General features: G+C 33.9%; 2 protein-coding genes across 4 annotated transcripts; both read left to right on the forward strand.

Annotated features, from left to right (window-relative positions):
• The first annotated feature begins 806 nt into the window (after positions 1-806).
• On the forward strand, positions 807-10718 carry LOC310741976 (solute carrier family 26 member 9-like). 2 transcript variants are annotated; one of them, XM_083570428.1, is made up of 20 exons: positions 807-1324; positions 1444-1583; positions 2208-2318; positions 2800-2975; positions 3283-3447; positions 3631-3783; positions 3924-4006; positions 4098-4245; positions 4483-4596; positions 6347-6424; positions 6656-6751; positions 6972-7078; positions 7197-7266; positions 7351-7443; positions 7559-7714; positions 8433-8678; positions 9176-9230; positions 9927-10057; positions 10281-10346; positions 10471-10718. In XM_083570428.1, exons 1-20 carry the CDS (start codon positions 1173-1175, stop codon positions 10480-10482), a joined length of 2352 nt encoding a protein of 783 aa, XP_083426554.1. In that variant the 5' UTR covers positions 807-1172; the 3' UTR covers positions 10483-10718. The 2 variants fall into 2 exon arrangements, with proteins under 2 accessions (XP_083426554.1, XP_083426555.1); XM_083570429.1 differs by lacking the exons at positions 10281-10346; positions 10471-10718 and having other exon boundaries at positions 9932-10019.
• A 707-nt stretch (positions 10719-11425) lies between these two features.
• On the forward strand, positions 11426-18916 carry LOC310741977 (chitinase-like protein 4). 2 transcript variants are annotated; one of them, XM_083570430.1, is made up of 11 exons: positions 11426-11490; positions 13835-13942; positions 15790-15816; positions 16145-16331; positions 16427-16474; positions 16552-16720; positions 16944-17056; positions 17418-17475; positions 17614-17793; positions 17894-17974; positions 18182-18916. In XM_083570430.1, exons 2-11 carry the CDS (start codon positions 13927-13929, stop codon positions 18554-18556), a joined length of 1254 nt encoding a protein of 417 aa, XP_083426556.1. In that variant the 5' UTR covers positions 11426-11490; positions 13835-13926; the 3' UTR covers positions 18557-18916. The 2 variants fall into 2 exon arrangements, with proteins under 2 accessions (XP_083426556.1, XP_083426557.1); XM_083570431.1 differs by lacking the exon at positions 17894-17974.
• Positions 18917-19132: the final 216 nt, after the last annotated feature.

Here is a 19132-nt window from a genome sequence, read left to right on the forward strand (position 1 = left end):
ATGATCTGAAACCATTCTAAGCTTCCAACACTACAATATATTATCAGAAACAGAACAACATTGAAAAAGGTAAGCTTTATTATTGTTTATTTTTTGCCATTGTGTCTTTATTTCCCACATTGTTCACATGTAAACCTTAATGCAAAATGACTAAAAAAACCTTTTTTAGTCATTTGTTCCAGAAGTGTTTTATATACCGTCATTCTTGATTTTACCCATTAATTTATATTTTTATATATATATATATATATACAGTACAGACCAAAAGTTTGGACACACCTTCTCATTCAAAGTGTTTTCTTTATTTTCATGAGTATGAAAATTGTAGAGTCATCAAAACTATGAATTAACACATGTGGAATTATATACATAACAAAAAAGTGTAAAACAACTGAAAATATGTCATATTGTAGGTTCTTCAAAGTCGCCACCTTTTGCTTAGATTACTGCTTTGCACACTCTTGGCATTCTCTTGATGGCTACTTTGAAGAACCTCCAATATGACATTTTCAGTTCACTTTTTGTTATGTATATAATTCCATATATAATTCCACATGTGTTAATTCATAGTTTTGATGCCTTCAGTGTGACTACAATTTTCATAGTCATGAAAATAAAGAAAACTCTTTGAATGAGCAGGTGTGTCCAAACTTTTGGTCTGTACTGTATATATAATATATATAAACTTTTGGTCTGCACTGTGTGTGTGTGTGTGTGTGTGTGTGTATATATATATATATATATATATATATATATATATATATATATATATATATATATATATATATATATATATATATATACACACACACGCATGCATATATTTATTCATATGAATTCTGACCTGCTGTTCTGCCAAATGAATGATTATGGTTTATCTTTAACATACTTTTCTTAGAAAAAAGTTTTTTTTATATTTTTAAAAACTAGTATAAATCTAGTGTGATTGTACTAGTATAAATGCACTGGTCAAACAAATGCTGTCAAGGTCAGATAAGGACCTCTAAAAGCTGTACAAAAGAATCAGCACACACACACACACACGCAAATTTTTATCAGTGCGCACACACATACGGAGACACGTTAATGTATGAATATAAATCATCAAGCAAGTAAATATGACATGCTTGATGTACTATTATATTAATATTATTATATCTTGTATGTATTGAATGATTTTGGTTGATCTAGCTAGTGCAATGCATCAACTCCCTCCTCAGTATGCAATAGACCGACCAGCTTACTCTCAACCAGTTTTTGATGAAGAGTTTAACAGGAAAAGGAGAAACTATCCTTTGGGGGATAAAGTGAGGAAAATATTCAGGTATGTGACCATAGCAAAGGGATTTGTGGAGGTTACATTTGACACTGTTAATATTTACAGTTGCAATATGCTTAATTAACTCAAGTTCATACAATTTCTTGTGTATGTAAATGATGCAGATGCTCCAGGGGGCGATTGAAAAGTCTTCTCTTCAGACATCTCCCAGTGCTTAGTTGGCTTCCCAAGTACAATTTCAAACAGAACCTTCTGTGTGATGTCATCAGTGGAGTCAGCGCTGGCACGATTCAGGTTCCACAGGGTCTGTCTTAGAGACTTTTTGCATTTATTTCCCCATATGGAGTTGGCACTTTATATAATTTAAGATAAAACTGGAATACTTAATTAGAAACCTGTTAAATAATTTATACACTAAAAATCTGTGACCATTTAATGGGCTTCTTAAAAACCTAATTCCAGATTTAGTTCCATTGTTGCTGTTAAAATAACCTTCTAACTTCTGTAAAGGCTTTTAATTAGATTCTCCAGCGTACCTGAGTGTATTTTTTCATTAAGTCACAAGTGCATAAGTGATTTCAGGCACTGATGTTGAGCAAGGAGGCCCGGGTTGCAGTCAGCTTTTCAGTGCGTCCTGAAGGTGTTAAGTGGAGTTGAGGCCAATGTTTGCATTGAGGACTCTTGAATTTGCTAACTCTATTCTAGGCTAATCATATCTTAATACACTTAGCTGTATGTACAGGGTCATTGTCTTACTGTACTTGCCTCTTTGGTTTAGTAAAGGGAAATTTGAGTGCTACAGCATACAGACATGCAATACAATTATGTGCTTGTAACGTTTTGGAGGGTGATGGTTAGGTGTCCACATAAGTTTGGCTGTATAGTTTATAACTCATTAGGTTTCTTCAGTCCTGTCTTCTTTATTTAGGCATGGCCTTTGCTCTTTTGGCAAACCTCCCTCCAGTCAATGGACTTTATTCATCCTTCTTTCCTCTTATTCCATACTTCTTCATGGGCACAGCCCACCAGATGGTACCAGGTACGTTTTAATTTTGCATAAAATACTGTATATTAGGTAGATCTTGGTAAAATAAATTTTTACTTGGTTCTGTTCTTCTAGTTTTGAAACCCTTTCAGTTTAATATGTGGAACCAATATTCTCTGTTTTATTGGCAGGTAATATTAAAGCAAACTAATTATAACCTTGCTGGGGTTTGAGTTTGGGCAACCTCTATTTTATGCAAGATTCCCTCAGTTAAAAATGTATTGAATAACATGAAGCATTACAATGTAGAAGAGGAGAGGGGTCATGGTGTTCAAGGCATTTTACATTAGTGATGCTAAAACTAGCTGCATTTATGAGATCATATTTTTTTTTTTAAGTAAGAATTTGTGTTGATTACAATGCATGCCAAACACAAATGCAACCCCAGAACCCACCCATATTTCCTGTGTACCTGTATCATGGTTTATTGTGTGGAGATGTCTACCAGTGAATATGTAATTCTTTTTTCACATAGGTACTTTTGCTGTGCTGAGTATCATGGTGGGTATAGTGTGTCTGCAGCTGGCACCTGAATCAGATTACAGCTATTTTAACACCACTTGCAATGCCACTGTAGTTCATAAGCAGAAGATGAATGAGGCTCGACTAGTCATATCAGGCACTTTGGCTTGCCTGACTGCAATCATACAGGTGATTGATAAAATGTTGCTGTTATTGTATATTAATCAGCAATGAGGTGGTTTGAATTTTACTATAACAGTAAAAGTCAATCCCTATTATTTATTATGATATCATTTTTATTTATTAAGGAACATGACACTTGTTTTTATCAGTTTATAGTAACATATTGTGAAACATCCAGGAAACAAGTTACCTGTTATATCACTTATACTATAGCAACTCTATAGTTGAATACAATAATAAAAAAAAATCCCTGTCCTGTAAAAATGCAGGAATAATTAAAAATAATGTCTTTTACTTGTTGATGTATTAACAGATTGGTCTAGGAATGATGCAGTTTGGATTTGTGGCAATATACCTCTCTGACTCATTTGTTAGGGGGTTTATGACAGCTGCAGGGCTGCAGATCCTCATTTCTGTTCTTAAGTACATCTTTGGAATTACAGTACCACCATACAGTGGTCCTCTGGCTATAATATATGTAAGTATCATTCAGAATTACAATAAAGTATATTAATCCATGTTTAACTCTTCAATTGTAGTTCTGTTTTCTATCACTTTTTTTTTTTTACAAGCACATAAACATGAACATTTGTCCTTTTCTGGTTTTATGAATGTTTCAACTTATAGTTTGCTGGTTTTCATATTGTTTTCTATATTTTAGACTCTAATAGACATATTCAAAGGCCTGCCCAGAACCAACATAGCTTCTCTGGTGTTTTCCCTCATCAGCTGTGTGGTGCTGATCATAGTAAAAGAACTGAGCACTCGCTACCGTCATAAAATCCCCTACCCTATTCCCATAGAGATAATTGTTGTAAGTGAACAGAGAAATGACAGTAGGATCATATTTTTTTATCATTATGATGTATTAACAGTAGACAAAATACTTTTAAAGTATATAGAGATTTTTTCTATCAGCAATACTGATAGAATGTGTTTTTTGCTATTTCTCAGGTCGTGGTGGCTACTGCCATTTCTGGGCCATTGCATCTGCCTGAGAAGTACCACATGGACGTAGTAGGAGAAATCCCTTTGGGGTGAGGGATATATCGACTGGTTAGCAGCTTTACTTTTCCTGTTGGAAATCTTTGGTACTGTGTGCTTAGTTACCATGTGTTTTGTTTTTAGGTTTCCTGACCCAATTTTGCCAATAGTGTTGGACTGGGGGGAAATGTTAAGTACAGCATTCTCACTAGCCATTGTGGGATATGTTATAAATTTGGCCATGGCCCGAACACTGGCCAGCAAACATGGTTATGATGTGGATCCCAATCAGGTATGCTTTTACACAGGTTGCACAAAATATGACAGCAAATTGTTTAGATTCTGTTTTCTGTTGACTGCTTCCAACATATAGTAGCAGCTAGTCAAAACAACCAAATTCTTGAAAATTTCACTGGTGAAACCATTTGGTGATACCAGATACCTTCACATACTCGTACTAGAAAAAATAACAAGCAAGGAATAAAATGTATTAAATTAATTGATAACCCTTATATTTCCTGCTTGGTAGGAAATGCTTGCTTTGGGCTTCAGTAATCTCCTGGGTGGTTTCTTTAAGATTCATGTGATCTGCTGTGCTCTGTCTGTCACACTCGCTGTGGACAGTGCAGGTGGTTCCTCACAGGTAAGTGACATTTTGGTGGATTTTCTATAAATGACAATTCATGAAGCCACTGGCATGTAAGGAGAACACATCATGTAACTGCCATTCCAAAATTCTAATTTAAAAAGTATAGATTGTGCATTTTAGATTTCCTTCCTATAATTTAACTTAATTGTAAAATTATAAATTCTTCTTCTTTTTCTTTTTCTACATAATAATAATATTAATAATAACAATCACCATAATCATAATCATCATAATCATAATTATTATTTATGATATAATTATTCTCTCCACCACCTATATTTGTTTATTTAAGTGGGCTAAATTGCATGATACGAAAAACCCACGTTTGAAACAAGTCCTAAGATTTTTTCTGTCCTGCCACAAACTTTCTGTCAAGCTCTTCAGGATTGTACTCAGGAATGATTATTTAAAAACAAATGCAACATTTGTAAACAATGTGGCTGCTACATATCAGTAAATTATAATGAGGCCGAACTTAATTCACCCAAAAAACAGGAACTGTTTGCATTCATACAAAACTTTAATGGCATATAGACAAGAAGATTCTGAGGTCATCTACAAAGTTTAAAGGGGTAGCCATGCATAAGTGTGTGCTCCTCAGAAACAATAGGGCTCATTGAGCTGTCGTTCGGTATGGTCCATTTTTTAACTAATATGTACAGTATTTGAGGGGGAGTGGTGGCTCCAGCGGTTAAGGCGCTGGGTTGCCGATCGGAAGGTCTGGGGTTCAAGCCCCGGTATCGCCAGGCTGCCACTCTTGGGCCCTTGAGCAAGGCCCTTAACCCTCTATGCTCCGGGGGTCCCTTACGAGGGAAATATCAAGGTCCGTGACGTCGGAGTGACGTGGGGCCGCCTTCCCGTGGGCTCACCACCTGCAGGAGGGACCGTAAGGGACGGTGCTGTGAGGATTGGGCAGCAGTCGAAGGCAGGGGCCTGCTTAGACTGCTGCCCCCGCGACCCGAATTACGGATAAGCGGGAGAAAATGAATGAAGGATGAATGTACAGTATTTGGCTTTTTAAGAATAGCATGATTATTTGAAAACATGCCTGTCATTGGCTAATTCAATTTCAACAGGAATTTGACAGGTTAACTATGAATAATTTAGAAATAAACTCTAAGGTTACATTTGATTCAGCCACACAATGAATGACACATTCTAACTCAGTTTGTCCACCAGGGACATGCTATTAATGGAAAATAAGAGATACAGATACATTTCTTAAATGTTACCTAGGATGTTTTTTTTTTAATTCGGTGTCAAAATGGAAAAACTACAAAAGAAAGCTGCTTCACTCAAACAGCTGTACTTTGTGAACTAAAATTACACAAACGTTTAAATGCATGCAAGGCAGAGAATTAATTTTGAGATGGTATGCAAAGCTTGGAGCATAACCTAGATTAGAGAGTTAAAGCTACTGTCAATGGTTGAGTTATTTTTTTTTTTAACCAATTGTGCTGACATTTGGTGCACTCTAAGTGAAGTTTTCTTTTTTTTTGTTATAAGGCAAATGGGCAAGACTGGCCACTGGGTTAATGTTTGCTAAGGTTGCTTGGGACTGTAGAGTGTGTATATACTGTGTGTGTGATGTGTGTATATATATATATATATATATATATATATATATATATATATATATATATATATATACACACACACACACACACACACACACACACACACACACACACACACACACACACACACACACACAATAACCACTTGTCATGTTGTTGATTCTCAGTTTGCAAGTTTATGTGTAATGGTAGTCGTCATGGTTACCATGCTAGCTTTGGGAGCTTTTCTCAATCCTCTTCCCAAGGTAAGAATAAGCACAGACATTTTTAAGCACACCTATATATATATATATATATATATATATATATATATATATATATATATATATATATATATATATATATATATATATATATATATATATATATATAAAATAGTATCTATTTTTATATTATTTTATTCTATTATTTCATTATTCTAAGCAATAATTATAATAATTTTGTTATTTTGTCTCTATTAATATTTTTGTCTGTAGTCAGTGTTAGGAGCTTTAATAGCTGTTAATCTGAAGAACACGCTACTGCAGATTTCGGATCCATATTATCTCTGGAAGAAGAGCAAACTAGACTGTGTGAGTTATGAAATATATAACATGATTAAATCCAATTGGAACCATTTATGTGACACTGAGTGAAACCGGAAAAGTTAATTTTTTTTATTAATACATTTCTACTAGCTTTTTGGCTTTGATGTAAAGATTTTAATATGACTGTGATTAGACAATACTGTTAATTTATTTTTGAGCTGCATCCAACTGCGGGCAGTCACACACATTTTTATTTCTACCTTAGTGTGTATGGGTTGTGTCTTTCCTGGCAACCTTGTTTCTGAGTCTGCCTTATGGTGTTGCTATTGGGGTGAGCTTCTCCATTCTGGTAGTCATTTTTCAGACTCAATTGTAAGTGAACACTGAATTTTATTATTGAATAGTTTTGTTTAATTCACATGGTATGCTTTTTATATTACTTTTATGTTATGTTTTTATATAATGTTTTTGGTGACTGTCCTACCTGTAGTCGTAATGGCTCAGAAGTGGTGCAGGTCTTAAATACAGACTTGTACAAGAACCCTAAAGTCTACAGTAAGGTAAAGTCTCAATCTACTCAGTATTTTCTTGTCATTGCTGGTGAAATATAGTATAATAATGGGAATGTATGTATTTTTATTCAGGTGAAAGCCATTGATGGTGTGAAAATAGTGAGTTATTGCTCACCTCTTTACTTTGCAAATGCAGAGATATTTCACCGAAAGGTTATCAGAAAAGTATGTTGATCAGAGAGAATGACTGTGTTTAATCTCTAGATTGTATTGCCTTTTTTGCCCAACATGCCACAATAGTCCTGATCATTACTTTTTTTTATTAATTGGTGTTTCACAGACTGGACTTGATCCAGGCAAGGTGCTTCTGGCCAGGAAGAAGTTTCTGAAAAAACAGCAGGAAAAAGAAAAACTTGAACTAAAAGCAAAGCAGAATCAGGAGAAGGCAGCTGCCAGAAAGAGGAACAGGAGCTCACTAGTTAACTTCAAGGCACAGGTGTAGAATCTTTTTTGCATTTACTAACACAGGTGTAGGAAAATTTCACATTTTTAAATCTAGATGTTCAGAGTGATGTATGCAGACGTCAAGTCTTACTGTTGTTTTAAATACTGAAATTGAATCTTAAAAATCATATACACTATATTGCCAGGTCACCTGGTCATAAGAATTGTATGTGATTTTTGAACATTACATTCCACATTTAGTCCCAATGTTCTCGTATAATTCCCTCCACACTTTTCTGGGAAGCTGTTCCTCAATATTTTGGAGTGTGCTTATGGATATTTGTGTTCATTAGCCACAGGGGTTTTATGAACGGCAGGTACTGATGTAGGTGAGGAGACCTGGGGTGCAGTCAGCGTTCCAATTTATCCCAAAGATGTTCAGTAGGGATGAGAGCTCTATAGCAGGCCATTCAAGATCTTCCTCTCCAAACCATGTAAACAGATTTTCAAGGAGCTCACTTTGTGCACAGGGCCATTGCCATGTGGGAACAGTTTTGGGTTTCAAAGTTTAAGTAAATGCAAAATGTTATTATAGCACATCTAAAGACGTCCTGTACAATTAAGTGCCTCCAGCTTTGTGGTAACAGTTTGGAAAAGAACCACATATAGCAGGAAATTTCAGGTGACCAAATACCTTTGGCAATGTAGTGTATTTCAGTAGATTAAATTTTCAGGTGAAGTGTCATTATGTGTTGCACATTCCATTTCAGACAATTTCACAAGTTGATCTGCAGAGTGACTTTTACACCATTGGTGTAGGCAGTGATAATATGCCTACGAGTTACAGCAATCCATACTGTGATATTATCAACTCTACTGACCAGCTTCCAGAGCCTGTGCCTGCATGTTCCCCTCGTGTTGTGATGAAGATGCAGCCTGTTCCTTTTCATACACTTATCTTGGACCTGGGGGGAGTCTGTTTCATCGACCTGATGGGCATTAAAGTTCTTACCAAGGTCAATAAGCAATAAATAATAAACACAACAAGACGATCTCTTATAGAAAAAAATGTCCGGGTTGAGCCTAAGTAAATTTTTTTTTTCCTATAATAGCACTGTTCAAAGTGTTTTATTCTTCATATAGCACAACAGCAGTTGGCAATGCAAAATTTTCTTTTAATTAATAAAACTGCACAGTTGATCTGTCGATAGTTATGTTATGTTTGGTGTAGTTCTTTTATTCATGTACTTTTGCACCTTCAAACAAATCACAATCAATGACTCCATAGTGATGTCTAATATTACATAACAGTAAGTAATGATACAAAGGTGCTAAAAAAAAATCAGTATAGTTACACTTTATACACTATTTATATATATATATATATATATATATATATATATATATATATATATATATATATATATATATATATATATATATATATATGTATATGCCTTTCAGCTGTATCTATCCTATGAATTTAATTTTATTTATAATTATTTTCTTGCAGATAAGCAAGACTTATAGCATGCTGGGGATTAGCCTATATCTAGCAAATGTGCAAGGTAAATGTGTTTTTTCTTTTATTTAATCACTTAAAATATCTACCCTGTCAATTGCTTGGGTATTGTATATCTCTTTCTTCATTTCCTTATCCTAGACATCTGTACTTGGCTGTGCTGTTCTTGAACCTTTTCAAAGCATATTGCATTCATTGATGTTGATAAAAAAAAATGTAGTTGACTCGTTTTAAAGAGAGACATTTTAAAGAGGTTTTTATCCACCTTTGAGACAGAGGTGTTTAGAAGTTATCAGTCATCTAAATATAGTTTGAGGAGCTACTATTTAACTTACGGTGTTAGGTAAATATGGATACAAACATATGGTATGCTTTAGTTGTAATGGAGTCAAAGTCTATAGTCAACTAAAGAACTTGGAAATAATTACAGTGAGGGCCAAGGGTCTGAGGCCACACTGAAAATCATCAAGAAAATCAAGTTGTTCATAAAAAAATTGGAAATAGACAAATAGTTTACAACAAAAAAGATATTGTTCAATATCTGAAATATGTAATATTCTTTGTATAACTTTAATATTCATATAAATATTTCTAAGATTATACTGAATTAAAAAAAGAACATTTTCATTGAAGGATTCAAACATCTGGGGATTACTATATGTTGCAGCTGCATATAAGGAGCTTTTACTTAAAATGTTGTTTAGATAACAATAAACTTAGACTCTTTCAACTGTTGTTTTAGCTCAGGTATTTGAGGAGCTCGAGGCTGGAGGAGTGTTTGAGTGTTTTACACCTAGTCACATGTTCTTGACAGTCCATGACGCAGTCCTGTTTGCCCAGCAAAAGTCACTGATTCCTGGAACTGTGGAAGAGGTAAATCACAAGATCAAGTGCAATGACAAGGAAGTTTGCTTTTAGCTTTGTTGATATTTAGCATATCTTATCACAGTTATTGAGTAAGTTTGGACAAAGGCAAACAAAATACAACCTTTCAAAATGTCAGCCTTATTCAAGTGGTATTTAAGATGTGTGATATATTGTGGCATTCCAGTGGTTTCAGTCTGGCTTATTTGTGCATGCATGTGTGTGTTTTAAGCAAGGAGACAGGGAAAGGGTTAAACTGGTATTTGATGTAGGTGAAGAGGAACAGGACCTGGAGCAGGTAAAAGAATACCCTAATACTAAAATTATACACCTTTATATCATATGGATACATTTCATTAATAGTGAATGATTGGTATTGCAGTGAACCTAGGTCATTCTTACAGTATTTTTTTTTTCTGCAGGAGCTTTTTTGACTGCTCAGAAGAACATTTTGAAAGTAGCTGGTTTGTCTTAACAGCATTATAACATATTTGATTTATTTTAAAATTATTATATATACAATGTGGGATTGAATATACTTGAAATATATGCTGCAGTGCCTTTATAAAGAATTGCATAGTGTACATGTTGTTCATTGGTTTACCAGTAGAGGGAGGAAATCTAGAACCTGCCGATAATATCTGTAGACCAAAGTTGGCCCATTGTGATCTTTGATTATATGATCCACCATGTTATATATATATATATATATATATGAAGGGTGGAAAAAAGGGAACAACTTGTGAATAAGTAAGGCCTGCCTTCCTTTCTTTTAATAGAGGTCACTGAATAGCTACATTAGGCATTGAACTTTTGTACAATATATATGTGTATTGTACAATAAATTGGTATGTTTCTCATTGTACTATAAGTTTCACTATAACTTTAAAAATAAAACTGCATTAGTTCAGTTATTAGTTTGGTATAATGCAGGATTTCATTTTGGCCCACAGCTGAAATAGTAGCCCTTCATAGTAAAAGGTTTCGGCAGCTCTGGTCTAAAATTTACTGTGTATGACTGTATGTGTTTTCTAAAAAGATTGTAGTTCGGTAAAAACCCATATAAAAACATTTTGTAAAATCTAGATTTATTAGACATTTACAACCTAATTATTTATTATTTTAAGACTAATGATTGCACTTTTTAAACTAAGTGTCAATGTTGTTTGCATTTTAGTGTTAAAATGACATTTAAAATGGAAAGCGTGTTTAAATTTGCTTTTGACCAACAATAAACGGCTACATGTCAGGGCTAAAAGAAGTTGGTGTTAGTTAACACTTGAGAATAATCCAGAAGGAAGTAAAGGAGAAACAAGGGAAAGCTCCTAAGCTGCTTAGCTGTTGCATTGCTCAGCTAAGGCACACAAATCTGTCAATGCGGTGTGTTGTGTCTACATTTAGATGTAATGAATCTGTAAACTGCTATTCTACAACATTTACATGTAAGTACACTTTGTACCATTTACTATACAGTATACTACCGTGCATCAATCTAATTATATTTCTTGCAATAATAGTAGTGGTTCTTTTTTGCAGTGGAAAGCATTATTCGTAGTCATGATTTGTATCCATTTGTGTCCTCAAAGCACAGGTTCCCTACCTTATCCTGGACTACCCTCTGTCCTGCACATTTTAATGTTTTTTTTTGCTCCCACCACACCAAGTTCAACTTAGGCAATTGCAGTTAATTAGTTTATTAGCTGAGTTGTGTTATTATTAAAGGGATATCCACAGATCACAACACCATTGAAAACCTAGAGTATGGGAGTTTTTAGGTGTAATTTAGACAACACAGTTTATTAGCATGGCTGGTTGATTACATCTGAAATAATAATATATATATATTTTTTTATATTTACATACTTATTCTGGCACTGAGATGGGCATTCATTGCATTTACCAAAACACAAAAAAAGTCAAGTATGACAACACCCTTTCTTTCGAAGCACATTTATATCACGGATGTGATATAAATGTGTATATATCACATTTATATATACATCCATATAAATCGTCTCCTCTCTCAATGAGGAGCACTGCTATTAAGGTTCACTCTCTTGTCACCTCATGCATGGAATATTGTAACGCTCTTTTTTTTTGGTCTTCCACATTAACTTTTACACATGATGCAGTTGACCACTAAACCACATTGAATTTAAAATCCTTCTTTTCATTTATAAGGCATTACAGTACATATTCTGGCTCCTTCATATCTACCTGATCTACTTCTAACATACAGTGCATTCGGAAAGTATTTACAGCGCTTCACTTTTTCTACATTTTATTATGTTTCAGCCTTAGTCCAAAATGGATTAAATTCATTATAAATTCATTAAAATTCTACAAACAATACCCATAATGACAACAGGAAGGAAGTGTGTTTGAAATCTTAGCAAATTTATAAAAAATAAAAACCAAGGTACATAAGTTTTCAAAGCCTTTGCTCAATACATTGTTGAAGCTCCTTTGGCACCAAATACAGCCTCAAGTCTTTTTGAGTATGATACAACAAAGCATGGCACACCTACTTTTGGGCAGTTTCTCCCATTCCTCTATAGACAAACTCTCAAATTCCATCATGTTGTATGTGGAGCGTCAGTGCACATCCATTTTCAAATCTCCTTAGAGATGTTTAATCTGTTTCTAGTCTGGGCTCTGGCTGGGTCACTCAAGGACATTCACAGAGTCATCAAGTAGCCACTCCTTTGTTATCTTGGCTGTATGCTTGTCCTGTTGAAAGATGAACCGTCACCCCAGTCTGAGGTCCAGAGCACTCTAGATCAGGTTTTTATCAAGGATGTCTCTGTACATTGCTTCAATAATTTTTCCCTGAGCATCTTTCCCACAGCACAATGCTGCCTTCACCATGCTTTACTGTAGGGATAGTATTGGCCAGGTAATGAGCGGTGCCTGGTTTCATCCAGACATGACACTTGGCATCCAGGCCAAAGAGTTTAGTCTTTGTTTCTCATGAACTGAGAGTCCTTTAGGTGTTTTGGCAATGAACTGGAACACTGCCTGCACCCCAGCCCTCCTAAGTCTACATCAGTACCTGACTTTACTACATGCCCTTGTGGCTGAATAAACACAAACCTTCACAAACACACATAAATCTAGCTGAAGCTATTATATTATATTAAATGTGGAAAGGAATATTCAAAAGCCACATACAAATCTTAGGTCCTGGTGTCCACAAACCTTTGTCCATACAGTTTATGTTTGGTCACTTTGATGAGGTACAAACTTTTCTTTGTGATCTGTAATGCACGAAAAGTATTGCTATTACTGCTATTGCTAAATATTAAATTTTTGCTCTCCCATCTAATATCAGCATCCTGGAAGGATATAAATTGCTTTAATTATGTTATTGTTACGTTCCATTACGTTCATCACTTCACTTGTTGGGAATCTGCAGCCTAAATTAGTAACTATAAATATAACAGAAACTAGTGTGTATTTGTATTTATTTTCACTGAATTTCACTGAAAATATGAATTCATATGTTTTTATTCTTTTAGTGGGTTTTTGTAAGGTTTACACTTCACTCACACACAAGAGACATGACGCATAAAACAAGTCACTTTCTATAATGCATCTTTTTCATACCAGTGGATTACTGAGGCCATACTGCATTTCATTACTATTGTGACTATACTTTAATACCTTAAATATGTGATCTGACAAAATGAATAAAAGTTCAGTGGTTTGTGTGGAAAAGTTATACTCAAAACAGGAAGTATGTTGTGGTATTTTATATATCAGATAGACATATATGTACTTGTACAGGATGTGGGGTGTGTAGTGCTACTTTTGCAGCAGACATGCTCTGCAGTGTTGGCCAGTAGAACTGAGTCTCCATTACAAGTCACAGCCACACAATGCTGCCCATTCTAGGTAAGTAAACATTGCTTTTTTTTTTATGTGTGAGAGAAAATTGTGTTTTGGTCTACTGGACAACTTTACTAACTTTGATTTGAATAAATCGTTAAAGATTAAAAAAACATTTGCACAGTTACTTGTGGTAGATTAAATGATAATATATTTGCAGAGCAGTAATTGCATCTAAAATAAAATAGCTACAAACTGCAAACAAACTAAACAATTTCAGCTATTTGGTGTCTAATAAGCTTCCTGTGGAGACTTGCTTTAGTTAAAGAGGATGTGGGTGGGTTTTCTTTTTTATTTTCTTAATGTCTGTATAGCACTACAGATGCATACATTTCTGTTCCACAACTGTTTACTGGAGACAGTTTTTTTAATTGAACAAAATAAGATCTTAAGGTGATGGTATGGTGTAACTGTAACAAAGAAGGCCACCTTTATAAAGCACTGTAAAATGTTATTGATTTAGTGCTTAATCTAGGCAAACAGATTTATCCATATAATGCATAGTTTTCAGGTCAGTACTGGATTGCATTACTATTTTCACTAGACTGTATTTTATAAATGAACCCAGCTATTAGGGAGGCACAAGCCATTGCACTCTTAGTGCCAGTCCCAAGCCCGGATAAATGGGGAGGGTTGCGTTAGGAAGGGAATCCAGCGTAAAACATGTATTCATTAAAAAAAAAAAATATATATATATATATATATATATATATATATATATATATATATATATATATATATATATATATATTTATATATATATATATATATACATATATATATATATATACATATATATATATATATATATATATATATATATATATATATATATATATATATATATATATGTATATATATATACATACACACAAAACATCATCAAGGACTCTTCACATCTCAGTCACAAACTGAAGGTGATACAGGAACATACGCACTAGAACCAGCAGGTTCAGGGACAGCTTTTTTCCATTTGCAATCACCCTACTTAACTCTACACTACACCGTTAGATCATGTGTAAACACTGTATATAAATTCTGTACAATTGTGCATACAATTTGCATATTACAAATTGTAATTTTTTTATATTCATTTTCTCTACACATATTGTGCCTTTTATATATATATATATATATATATATATATATATATATATATATATATATATATATATATATATATATATATATATATATATATATATATATATGTGTACTTTCAACAATGTCCACACATCTCTGCACTGCTATAGCCTTTATATTCATTCACTGTACATGTACATATATATAATATCAATTTTACATGCTTTACATATACTACATATTTATCTGCACTTGCCTATTTGCACAATTGCTACTTTTTGCACTTCTGTTAGATGCAAACTGCATTATGTTGCTGTGTACTTGTACTATGCAATGATAATAAAGATCTATCTATCTATCTATCTATCTATCTATCTATCTATCTATCTATCTATCTATCTATCTATCTATCTATCTATCTATCTATCTATCTATCTATCTATCTATCTATATATAAAATAAAATAAAATAAAATAAAATAAAATAAAATAAAATAAAATGAAAAATAAAATAAAATAAAATAAAATAGCTACAGACTGCAAAGCAAAACAGAATATCACAGTTGTAGTGACAGCTAAGCCTCTAGTGGTTTATCTTTTCAGGATGTGGGTTTTTTTTGTTGATGTTTGCAGAGTTCCACAGACGCAGTTCCCTTTTACAAATAGAACACAATATATCATGACAAATTATACTTTCTATTCATGGTTTTTTTTTTTAATCAATCGATTTTATTGCTAACTAACTTTCTTTTTCTTTATCTTTTACTTTAGTTTTTGCCTGTCTCATGATATCAGCAGGTGAGTCTTACCACTAATTTTCATCAACTTTTTTGCATTTTAAAAGCATTTTTATCATACTGATGATATAGTTGGGGTTGGCTTTGTGGCACATTGCTGTCACTTCACCATGTCTATAATAAAGCAGGTGAATGAATGAGTGAATGAATGAATGATGGCATGTGGTCTATGGTAGAATCACTATATGACCCACAAAAGGATTATTAAAGGTCCTGACATATGTTCCTAGACATTAGATCAGTAATACGCTAGTCGTCAAATAGATTTTTAATATAGATATATTTTAGATGTTTCTTTTTTCTTTTTGTTTTTTTCCTTTTTTCCTCAGTCTCAGCTGCTCAGCATGACTCCACAGTGGCCTGTTATATGGATGCATCCCTCCAGCACATGTTTTTCCATGTTGATCCTTTCTTGTGCACTCATATTATTTACTCCACTGCTTATATTAGCACTGACTTCAGTTTAAAAACTTTGCATCTGGATGCAGACACTTATAACTACATGCTGAAAGACAGGTCAGTACAGTGGAATCAGTATTTTATTTCTAATTATTATTTTTTTCTTTTCAAATTAGAATATAATCAATTAAAAACTACACATCTTTCCTTAGGAATCCAGCTTTAAAGATGTTGCTTGGTCTTGAGGTGACACAGTCAAGGTATTCAGAGTGGTGCAGTTAACAAAATTGCTTTCTTATTACTTTCTGAACAATTCTTCACATTTGCTTGTGTGTAGGCTGGAGGTGTTGTCCCAGGAGCAGATATCTCTTGATAAATTTGTTAACTCAACAATGAATTATGTGAAGAATAATAGTTTTGACGGAGTGGATTTGGCATGGTTGGAAAATCACACTGATGGAACACAGAAACTCAGGAACACAGAAACTCTCACTTTTTTCTTGAAGGTAATAAAAAAAAAAATTGGATGAAGTTCCAATTATATGAACTGTAATGTTTTCAAGAATTTTACTTGAAGCTAAAACATGAATGCCTAAAGGTCTGGGTGCAGATTGCAATCCAGTTAATCCCAAAGTGGTTTAGATTGATGCCAGGATTTGTGATGTGAAGCTCAGGTGCCCACAAACAAATGGTTATATGATAAATGGCATATTTAATTGTCTCCTGCAGAAACTAAGAGAATGGACGGACCAAGCTGACAGCAAGTCATTGCTTGTTTCTGTGTCTCTTCAGCACCATGGAGACCCCAACAATTCTTATATTGACAAGAAAACGTTGTCACAGTGAGTGCAAAACATTCTGAAAAGAAAAAAAAATCCACAGTAAATGTTATTTATTATTTAAGTCCTTATATAACTGTTAAATGTGTGTTTCTAAAACTGGAATGGTAAATTTCAAGTAAACCAAAGGTTGTTCACACCAAAAAGATGTATTTTATAATCATAATCATAATCATAATCCTTCCTTCCTTCCTTCCTTCCTTCCTTCCTTCCTTCCTTTCTTTCTTTCTTTCTTTCTTTCTTTCTTTCTTTCTTTCTTTCTTTCTTTCTTTCTTTCTTTCTTTCTTTCTTTCTTTCTTTCTTTCCTTCTTTCCTTCTTTCTTTCTTTCTTTCTTTCTTTCTTTCTTTCTTTCTTTCTTTCTAGGTATGTTGATATCATCTGCCTACTACCATTAAGCCCTAATAATGATGGACCACAAATTGTACGTTTTTTAGTCCTCTAATCAAAATATAATTTTGCTGAGTAATTAGTAGTTTTATGTCAGCATATACAGTATGCATAGAAATATATTTGATATTTAATGTGATACATTATTTTTTACCCTATTCTTCCCTCATAGGACAAAATATTCAGTTATTGGCAGGACGAAGTTGACCCCAAGAATCTTATCCTGGCATTGCCTGCAGTTATACAACAGCCTCGAATAAGACAGGACAGTAGCCAATCCATGATTGTGGGCATAAATCCAGAGATGAAAGCAGAGCAAATTAATGGCCCTGGGATGATTATAGCCAAACAGGTAATCTTGACACATTTTCTTAGGATTTGGACAGTGGAATAAAAAAATGTAAATTTAAATGTTTAGTTAATAACTGAAAATTTCCATTACTTCCCATCAGATCTGCCAATCCATTAAGAGTGGACAAAAGGAATTAAAGACTTTAACAAAACTTAAGAACGCTCAAGGCCTTGAGAAAGACGTGAGGACACTATGAATTTACAAAATGATTAATCCTGTTTTTACTAACAATGGCTGTTAATGTAGAATCTGCAAAGTTTTATTTAAGTAATACAATGTAAGGATAACCCCTAAGGATAAAACCTAAATTATAAATTATTAACTTTATGTTTGCAAATTACAATGCAAAGAATGTTCAGCTGACTAATACATATCTGCACATTCACAGTTGTCCTGGATACTACAGAAAGGTTTTGGTGGTGTTGGAGTTGTCATGATTGACATAAACAACTTTCTCAACTCTATTTGTCCCAACTGCACCCCAAATGAAAAAGCGATTATTGAATTAAATGTGATTACTGGGTATCACTGCAAGCATGGCAACCATGGACATCATTATCAAAGGCATGACCACCATGGACATCGTCATCACGGGCATGACCACCATGGCCATCATCGTCATCATGGGCATGGTCATCACGGGCATGGTCACTATGGACATCGTCATCACGAGTATAGTCACCATAGACATCATCATCATAGACATCACCATGGGCATGGTAACCATAGTAACAGTCACCATGTTAACAGTCATCCTGTTTAGAAAGTCCATTTGCATCATGGTCATCATTAATCAGTCAAATTGTCTAAAGGCATTAGAGACTAACAGTCAAGTCTTTTCAAATAGCGGTGGATAATGTGCCACCACTTATGTTAATCAAATATCGCATTAGTGTTGGATGTCACTTAAAATAGCATTAAAGCATTAAAACAGTGAAACATTACCTGTTTACATGTTTGTTTTGATATCTATTAATGCTTATATGTGCCAGCCTTTTACAAAAAAAAAAGTTTGTTTTTTTCATAACATTTATAATGTTATGAAGTAATGTCAACTTATTGCTTTCTGTCTGCATATATAATATACTACATTCTTAAAAATAAAGTGTTTTAAATGTTAAAATGTTATGCCTTTGTGGACATTGCAGTACTGTGTGCATGCGTGTGTGTGTGTGTGTGTGTGTGTGTGTGTGTGTGTGTGTGTGTGTGTGTGTGTGTGTGTGTGTGTGTGTGTGTGTGTGTGTGTGTGTGTGTGTGTGTGAAAATGAGTAGTATGTAGCTAATGCCTAAGCTAATGTTCCCATAATAAATCAAAAGAAAAACAATTATGGCACTCCTA

This window comes from Silurus aristotelis (assembly GCF_946808225.1).
Source record: "Silurus aristotelis genome assembly, chromosome: 19".
NCBI classification, from domain to species: Eukaryota; Metazoa; Chordata; class Actinopteri; order Siluriformes; family Siluridae; genus Silurus; species Silurus aristotelis.